The sequence below is a fragment of the Nothobranchius furzeri genome, chromosome 15, assembly GCF_043380555.1.
Source record: "Nothobranchius furzeri strain GRZ-AD chromosome 15, NfurGRZ-RIMD1, whole genome shotgun sequence".
NCBI lineage: Eukaryota > Metazoa > Chordata > Actinopteri > Cyprinodontiformes > Nothobranchiidae > Nothobranchius > Nothobranchius furzeri.
The window spans coordinates 51,041,508-51,051,569 of NC_091755.1; the positions used below are offsets into that span (position 1 = coordinate 51,041,508).

The 10,062-nt window shown below is 42.7% G+C and overlaps 1 protein-coding gene across 1 annotated transcript; it reads left to right on the plus strand.

Moving 5' to 3' along the window:
- The first annotated feature begins 5,862 nt into the window (after positions 1–5,862).
- Positions 5,863–7,672, plus strand: LOC107391324 (twist-related protein 2). The gene has a single exon (XM_015968588.3). It carries the CDS (start codon positions 6,177–6,179, stop codon positions 6,819–6,821), a length of 645 nt encoding a protein of 214 aa, XP_015824074.1. The 5' UTR covers positions 5,863–6,176; the 3' UTR covers positions 6,822–7,672.
- Positions 7,673–10,062: the final 2,390 nt, after the last annotated feature.

Genomic DNA, 10,062 nt, shown 5'->3' on the forward strand with positions numbered 1-10,062 from the left:
AAACATTGTAATGGTGCTTCTGTCTTAAGGCATGTGAACGTGCATGTGTAGTTTTTAAAGTTTAATGTTCCCTTCTTCCACGAAGTTTTTGGTACATTAGCACTTGGGAAGTCATCTCTTTGGCGATCGCCTGGCTGTTGATTAATGCCTTTTATTGCCCCTGGACTTCTCCACAAATTAGCAATAGTTTGAATATTACTATGCTCACATTTCATTTGCAACTCAAAGACAATTAAACAAGACGTGTGGAGTAGTTTCAGTTTAAAGTAATCTCCTTTGCTGCTGTCTGATCCCATTTGTTCTTGAGCATGGTGTCATTGCAGCCAGAAGAACAATGCCCTATCAACAAAACATAAACACTCAGTTTCATAAATTGTTTTAAAGAAAATCTGACTACCTTGTTTTGTTGAATAAAAAGAGATATTTGGAATTTTTTTTCACATCTTCAAAAGTTGGTTCAGCATAAGGTGTTCGACTTTTCTGACTTCCTTTCTTGTATTCAGAAAGAATGTTGAAGTTCTGCTTTTGCAGTGACGTTCGGAAACGTGACGCTTCATATCAGAGAAGTCAGAAGCTAAATCCTCTCGCTGCGTCGCCGTGGTTTGTTAGAGTCTCATTGCAGGCCAGTGGCCACTATCTTCTCAGAGCTGCTTCGTAATAAACCAATTCGCTGGTGGTGAGTTTGTTACTCAGCAAATATCCTTTTGCACTGTTGTATCAGATTTTCTTAATAAAATTATTTGATTGAAACAAAACAAAAAAACTGTACTGATGTGTGTAACAGCAAGGTGAGGGTAAAATACACAAATGTGTGTTTCTTTCTGTTGTGTTAAAGTGTTTTAGTTTTCCTAACTAAGGCATCATGATGGGAGCATGTATCTGTCAGTCATTTATAAAAAACGTGCAGATTAGAAAATGAATCATGTTAAACGTCTGTTGTTTGTTGAAAGGTGTCCCGCAGGGTTACGAAATGCATTTCACTGTGTTTCAATTAATCAGCCTCCTAGTCCGGCGGGACTCCTTCTCTCTGAATTTGCAGAATTTTTATCACCAATGCTCAAACTAGAGAAAGATTTAATTCTTGGTGACTTTAACTTATCCATCGATGACCCCGCTTGTTGCACAGCAGTAATCAGTTACGGAGCCTTTTACCTTCAAACAGCACGGCGCCATACCTAAAATGGGCTTGTTAGATCTAATTTTTTCTTTGGGACAAAACATCAACCGTTTACATGTTGAAGAGGTTCACGTGAGGGACTTTATGTCCAATCTAACATTGATCCTATCCCTCACAAACTGAAATCAGAGAGGCCCATCATTAATCAGTCAGCAGTGATGTCATTATAGAATCCTGACTAGAACTTTCAGAGCTCTGCATGGACAAGCCCCTCCTTATAGCCTACAGCTTGGTTTATGCTTGACGCATTTACTTTCCGCTTGGTGATGCGGCTCGCGGATGGAACGCGCTTCACAACTCGCAGCGTTTATGGTTCATGCGGCTTGTCTCTGCGGTGAGCCAATATTCTCCCAAACTGTAGGGGGCAGCATGGAGCTCTACGGCACGCATCCAACACTACACCGTAGTAGAAGTAGAAATGACTGTTGTTTACAACATGGCATTCCAGCATTTTTTAACAGCGTCCTCGTCTTTTCCGACAGTGCGAGCTATTTCTCTCCAAGAATTATTAACAACATGTTGATCACGGTGATCTCTGAGAGCTGAATCATACAAATGTCTGTATTTACGAACCTCTGCCATACTAGTTCTTGCAGGTCCGCCATGTTTTTACGTGTCCGACCGTCCGCGTGGTTAGAAAATTTCCTAGGTGCGCGGTGCGGAAAGTTTGGGCCGTGCGGAGGCGCGGTGGAGGGGCGTGGCTGTTAAAATGACACAAATTTTGCCGCATGGAGCCTCCAGGTCCACCAACCACAACCTTCCAGAACTTTCAAAGACCAGATATAAAAGTGGAGGTGATCACTCTTGTCAGGGTGTTGCATCCTCTCTTTGGAATGAATTTCCTTTACCCTACCACCTTTAAGAAACAGCTGAAGAGCCCGATAATCTTTTTTTATGATATTTTTGTAGCGAAGATAATTTTATGACTTCATGGTTTTTTTCTGCTGATCTCTGTGGAGCAGAGCTCATAGTTCTGCGATAAGTGCTGCATGAACTTTTGTTTACTTTTGTTGTTTTGCAGCTGCTCTCATGCCACCTGCTACAATGGAGAACACAGGAACCAACAGGTGAAACTTAAACAGGTTCTATCAGCAACAACATGAAAAAGCCTTTTTATTTAGATTTACTAAATGTAATTAAACTTTGGTTAACTTGTGTGACGTAAATGAACTGCAGAGTAAACTTTATCCTCTTTAAGTGGCTATGAATGAAGTCCTGCCTGCCACATCAACATAAACAGACTTTCTGAAATATTTTTGTTTTTGTCAGAAATCTGCAACATCCTTGCTTTTCCCCAAGTGAGTTAAAAGTGTGTGCACGTTTGTCACAATAAACATTAAACCTATTGAAACACACGTGCCATATGAATCTAAAGAATGCGCAGATGTGCTTTAACATCTCTCCATCCATCCTCAGGACCGGCATCGGTGGTTTCCATCTTCTTCGTTGGACTGGTGGGAGGATTTCCGGGAGGTCTGCTGCTGGGACAAACATCTGTCACTCTGCTTCAGTCTCTGGAGCTTCTGACTGGCAACAATACGCTCATGAACCAGCTAGAAAACTATGTAAAACAATATCACGTGGGGGCATTTGACATCTACGCTTATTTCACCGGCCGGCAAACGAAAAACAACATGTATAATGTTTTCTTATATCTGGTGATTGAGGAGTTCAGCTCATATTCCCTGGTGATTTCATTGGCTGTTGGCGTCTTCATGGGATTTTTGACGTATCAGTTGGTGATTAAAACATGCGAAGCGACGGCGGAGAGGAAAGCTCTGGCTTTGGCTGGACCAGTGTGTCTGACGGGTGTTACTGCAACTGGAGGCTTCCTGGGTCTAGCTTTAGAGCGGGTTCTATCATTGATCACTTCTGTTGAAATCCTAACTTTTATTTCTATTTCCGTTTCCATTGTTGTCGTCTCCACTGTCCTTTTAGTTTTTGCATTATCATTTTACCTAAACTGTTTACACAAGTGGATTGGTTTTGATTGGAAGGACTGGATGACTTGTTTCTGTTTTACTCTATTTAAATTCCCAGTAATTTTGTCCATTTTATGTTTTTTAATTGTACTAAAATCAAAAATGATCCTTTTATTTTCGTTATTTTCAGTGAATTTCATAATTCTGTTGAACGAAGAGCATCTGTTCCAGCGGTTCTTCGCACCTTTAGCATTACCGTTATTTCTAACAGATGTGTTTAACATTGCAAAGCTACCCATCGTTACCACACACTCAGATATCATGAAGGACGCTGTACTGGGGGGACTTTTTGTTGGAGCGTTAACTGTTCAGATTCTGATGATTTTTATAGGAATATTTTTGTTTGAAACTCGGCGAACTGGTGGAGCGTTTAAAATCTGTGGCACTTCTGCAGCTTTCGGTGGAGCCGCTATAGCTGCTCTTCAGTCTCGGGTTCTGGGTCCAGGTCCTACTATAGGAGCTCTTGTGGGGGTTTCTGGGGCAGCAGGAGTGTCTCTGGGTGCATGGCGGGCTCTGACTGATACGTTTACACAAGAAGCAGCTGAGTGTTATTATGGAAGGTTGGGGCTGGCAGTCGGAGCTGTTGTAGGAACGTTTTTACTCTCACATTCCTACAATGGGTTGTCCACAATGTTCATGTGCTTCTGCGCAAGTGTGATCACTCCTGAACTTGATCCCACACAGCAGATTATTTCTGTGATCAAACACAAAAGAGGATGGCAGCTTAAGGTGTGTTTTTGTTTTATGGTGTTTTTAATCTGGTCATTTTTTACCTGCTTCTATTTCTGTTTCTTGGGGGGGGGGGGGGGGGGGGGGTTTCCTCGCTTATGACGTGTTTGTGGTTTGCCTAGGCTCTTCTGAACCCTACATAACCCCCATGCTGCTGGACCTGACCAGGGGGCTGTTCCATAAAGTAAGCTAATCCCATAAACTAGGCTCACTCTGACTATCCCGGCTCAAATTCCCCAAATCCGGTTCCAAGAACAAGGCTAGCCTGAAGCCTCGCTCATCACTATTAATGGTGACATTTGCTTGTGGACAAGCCAGGGGTCTCATTTATAAAACACTGCGTTGAATCCTTACTAAAACCGTACTTAAGCTCAGCAAAAAAATAAAAATAAAATAAAATAAAAAGTACTTACACCAAGTAGGTTTGTGACCTATAAAACATGGAGTATGCACAGCTTCACGCAATCGCTGCTTTAAAATGGTTAGTTTAGTTTAGAACATTTATGTTGAGCATGTAAAATACAGGAAAAAAATGTAATAATCAAAATGTGTAAATAGAAGGTAAAGAAGATGCGGAAAAAATGAACTCAAATGCACGTAAACGTCTCATTCATATCCAAGTAAACGATTCTCTATCATTTTACAGATTTCCTTGTTATTGTCTCCATCAGAGCAGGAAAACATCCACTATTCCAGTGGGATGATCCCAGGGCGTACATGTTTAACCAAAATGACTGACCTTCTTAAAGAGCAAGTCACCCCGTACAAGAAGCGTACTTCACTCCCACTTCATGTTTGAAAAATGCAACAAATGCTGTTGCCTAGCAGACCGAGAGGGTGGAGCCACTAACAAATACACACACTCACGACATTGTGACATCATAATGTACCAGTTTACATCATAGCATACCTCTTAGCCAATAGTGGTGGCAGATTTAAATTCAAATGCAGTGAAGAGTTTTTACCTGACAACGGCACAACACTGACAGTTTCAGGCAGAAAATTTAAATTTTAACTAAAATGCTCTAAAGTGCAAAACTATTGACTACACGTGTATGCAGCACAATTAGACACGCATTTATATAGTTTGTCAGAAAAAAATTGTTGATTTGGGGGTGACTTGCTCTTTAAGATAAGGACGGGAGCGCCATCATCTGGAGGATGCTGAGAGCAGCGCTGCTGCTCCTCTGCATCAAAAGGACTTGGCTGATGGTCCATGCATCCTAGTGGCTTCTCTCCTGAGAATTTTCAGGGACCGCCCACTGGAGAGCCTTTTGATCCTCCAAGAGGAGCTGAAGTGTGTTGTTGGAGAGACTAGAGTGATAGTTTCCCTCCTGGACCTGTTCTCTTCTCAGTTCATTTCTGAATCAAATGAAAATGAAAGAACAGCTGTTTGGTAGGACAAACAAACATGTGGCTATGTGGGAGACATCATGAGGCATTGATAACCATTTCTTGTAGAGGTTTGGCTGTGGGTCATGTTGGACCTGGACTCAACGTCCCACAGGTCTCCCTCTGGCTCGCTGGACTCTGTCATCTCAACGCAGACATGAAACATCAGAGCTGAGTGTAGCTTTTTCCTCCCTCCAGGTCTGTACTTGGGAACTAAAGCCAATGCAGAGTCAGTAAAACAAAAACAGAATGTGTTTGTGGGAGCAAAAACATCCTGTTTTAACTCCAACAATGTCTCATTAGACACAGTATTTATATTAAGTAAAAAACAAGAAACCTGGAACGTATAAACTTGAGCAACTTCTGGAACAAGAAGCATCAAAGTGGTTAAATATGGTTGGCCGTGCAGAAAGTCGTTGTCTCCGCCTCGCCACTTCAGTTGGACCAATCCCTCAGAATTCCTTATTCTTTCTTTCTTTTTTTTTCTTTTTTTTTGCTCAACTGTCCAAAACGCTCCTTTGAGCCAATCGTTGCATCAGGTGGGAGGGAAGCTGCAGCTCCACAGTTTCCTGCCTTTAAAACTTCCCACTCCTTCTGCTGCTGTTACACATGCTGCCACGGGAGCGAGATGTGAAAACAGTCATGTTCTCCAATGTGGCGTGGACACACAGAGACGGGAAGGCACCTGACGGGGGTCCACGTGTCCACGTCTCTTCCACTTTGGCTGGTTTGAAGATGGCACAATGAGAAGTTGGAGGAAGCACGGTGCAGCAGAAGGTCAGAGGACATAAATTTGGAGGGAGCTCTTGAAGAACAGCAAGGGAAGTCCCCTGAGGAGGAGACATCTGGACAAGAGGGACACTGTTTTGTCCAAGAGAGGAAAAACGTGGTGAAGCATGAGAGAGGAGGAGTTGTCTAATGATAATCAACCCGAGGGAAGAGGGGTTTCCAGCAGAGAGAGCACGAGGAAACCTCTGTCTAATGCCTGTCCTGTTGTCGTAGCAACACCTGGGATCTCCAGGCGTAAGCGTCCGATGGGCTCACACATGGAGGACCACCTCACCACGATCATCCCTACAACACCGGACGATGACAAATGCAAACCTGGGGATGACTTCCAGATTTATTCTCTAGCCGGTCCAAAAAGACTGAAGAGGAGCCCTCAGCACCGACCGCCTTCGTCTGGTCCGTCCCTGTCTCCTCTACCTGGTCTCAGTCCCGGTGGACTCCCAGCCCTCGAGGACCCACACGCTCAGCGAGTCATCGCCAACATCCGCGAGCGCCAAAGGACGCAGTCCCTGAACGAAGCGTTTGCCTCGCTACGCAAGATCATCCCAACTCTTCCCTCCGACAAACTGAGCAAGATCCAGACCCTGAAGCTGGCGTCCCGCTACATCGACTTCCTCTACCAGGTGCTGCAGAGCAACGAGATGGACAGCAAGCTCTCAGGATGTAACTATTTGGCTCATGAGAGGCTAAGCTACGCCTTTTCTATCTGGAGGATGGAAGGAGCCTGGTCATCCATGTCAACTGGTCACTAGCAGGGTCAAAAACATTCTTCTTAAGTGTCAGGGAGGCTTTTGTACATACAGAACTCGTCAGGAGGTCGTCTTAAGCCCTTTTGGTGTTTTTTTAATCTTCTAAGTCAGATGTAGGCATGGATTGTTGCTATTCCACTGATTTATTGGTGACGGTGGATTATAGGGTAGTTTTTAAATATTTTTGTGCCTTGTTTACGTGTCATAGAGGAGGGCAGAAAATAAAATCAACTTTTGAGTTTTTGAACTTTCCGATTAGTAAAAAATGTTTCCTTGGACCCATTTTTTTTTCTCAGGTGACACCGATCCACAGTTGTTCTATTCATGCGTCCAGAAGGCAAGTATGAGCTGGAAACCAAACAAGGAGCTTGAGGAAAGAACAAGAAAACAAGACCATCTAACTTGAAACCTTTAACTTGACAAAAATCTATATTACATGAATCCCTCACCACCTTTAAACCCACCTAATCGTCGGGGGAAGAAGTAGCCACGTGCATTTGAGACTTTAAGACCAAACCAAGCCGATTCTTTCTTTTCCTCTCGTCCCGGCCCTAAACTTGCTTGGGTTGCATGAAACTGGGATCCGGCTAGCTGACGGGGAGGCGTAATGAAAACAAACGGTCTCTAGAAGCCATCAATCACACACGCCATCATCAAAGGGGAGGCTGATGCGGCTCCCCACTGGGCTTCCACAACCACTGGGAGTGATGGAGAAGGTGAGAGCTGAGTTGTGCACACAAACGCAGACGTGAAGGCGGAGCTTATGCACACATTCACAACAATTGTTTACATGCTTTCAAAATTTGTTGTTTATTTGTTTAAAACTGATATCATAAATAAAATATTCATCACTTTTTGGGTCATTGCAAACATTTCTTATTCTCCTTTTAAAATGCATTTTTAATTTGATTTCTTCTTTGCTGCAAAAAGGCCAGAAATCCATTATAGGTTTGTCACTTGGAGGGTCACTAACTTTACTGAACACTTCTAAAGCTGCACACGTGGACGATGACGGGTTGATGCACATTTAAGCTCCTGTTCTTGTTAATTCTGTTTTACTTAAACAGTAAGAAAGTAAAAACCTTTTTAGGACATCCAGGTGGGAATGTGTAAAAACGTGCCCACCGTCACCTCCACAAGCTCCAGAATGCATGAGCGCCGCTGCAGCAGTAGCAGCCTGTTTGTGTTTTTATGTTTCCAGCTGATGAATGTTGAAATTTAATAATGATGCAAATAAAAACCTTTGCTTAAAATAATTTTGGTTACAATTATTTATAATGCAAAGGATATTACAATAAAACTAAAATATGCTGTTCTGTTAAAAAGTGTTTTCAATTTAAGGCCTGTTTCCAAAAATGGATGATTTCATCCATCCATCCATCCACTGTCTGAACCCGCTTTGTCCACGTAGGGTCGCGGGGGCTGGTGCCTATCTCCAGCAGTCAATAGGCAATCAGGCGGGGTACACCCTGGACAGAGAGCCGGTCCATCACAGGGCAACACAGAGACACACAGGACAAACACACACACACACACACACACCTAAGGACAATTTAGACAGACCAATCAACCTAACAGTCATGTTTTTGGACTGTGGGAGGAAGCCGGAGTACCCGGAGAGAACCCACGCATGCACAGGGAGAACATGCAAACTCCATGCAGAAAGATCCCAGCCTGGGAAGCAAACCCAGGAGCTTCTTACTGCAAGGCAACAGCTCTAACCACTGCACCACTGTGCAGCCCAGATGATTTCATTTTCTAAATAATGTTTTTAAAGTTACTTAAGTCACCGCAACATTAAGTTAGCAAAGCAACTATCCAGTTTTTCATTTTCTTTTGTCCAGATGTTTAACAAACGCGATTTCTGCCAACTAAAACAGCCCAGAGAAAGTTTTTTTAAGATTATTACGTGCACAGATTAAGTTCACACATTTGAGTAAATTTCCTGAAGCTTTTGTTTTTACTCAACAGTGCAAAGATTAATCCTTCAACCACACCCTCTTTGTCTCCCGTCTCTCTCATTAAACTGTCTCCTTGGCCTTTCCTTCCTCCAGTCTGTGTTTTTTAACGAGGTCTGTGTTCCTTCGCCGGCTCGATCAGCAACAGTTAATGTGCAATTAAAGAGCTCCCTGGGCACTTCGAGCTCAAGTATAAGTCATACATGAACTTGAGACACACAACGATGAACCTAAATGAGGTTTTACAGTAAAAGAGTGTGTGTGTGTGTGTGGGGGGGGGGGGGGGGTGGGGGGGGGGGGTCTTTTCTAAAGTGTTTGTAGATTTTTTTTTTTTTTTTGAAATTTTCCAAATTTTAAATGTAGAAAAGCTTTTAAAAGTGTGGAAGACTTGTTTAATCATAGGCTTGCTGTGGTCTCTAGTAGGAATGAACACCTTGAAAATCATCCTCAGGGGCCAAAAAACAGCAGTGCACCATTTCTAGGAGCTGAGCTTCAGATTTGGAGTCTTGTTTGCTGATATTTGGACATCTCACCTCTGATTGGACAACACAACGTGACTCTACCACTGACTCTGCTGGCTCTACAACGTTGATGTTTTATCTCCATGAATAACACAAGCCTGGAGGAGTTCTGCTGTGTGGTGGAGTTGCTAATACTAACGGTTAGCTTTTACTAAACGGTAAATAGCCTGTAGTTGTACAGAGCTGTCTTAAGGTTCTACAACCCCCCAAGACGCTTCACAACATAATCAGTCAATCACCCATTCACACGCTGGGGATGATGAGCTACATTGTAGCCACAGCTGTTCCGGGGCGCACTGACAGAAGCGAGACTGCCAAACACTGGCACCACCTGTCCCTCCGACCACCACCATCAGGAAAGGTGGGTTAAATGTCTTGTCCAAGGACACAACAGCAGCATTCTCTGGTCAGAGCCGGCATCAAACCTACAACCTTCTGATTACTGGAATTAAATAAATAAATATAATTAAATTTTTAAAAATGTCCATTTTGAGCAAGTAAAAGAGAAAATTACTAATCTAATAAACAAAATTAAATCTCCTAATAAATGTGTCCTGCTGTGGAATATAATAAAATAAGAAAATGACACAAATATTTGGTTTTACAGATTTCTTTAATCAAGAAAAAAAGGACAAAAAGTATAAAATAGACAATCTTTCTATACATACACATGGTAGGAAATGGGAATAAAAATAAGTAACGAAGAGCTGAATGAAACAAAGATTTTAAGTTTTGTTTTCTTAGATAAAGAATTAGAGCAAGTCC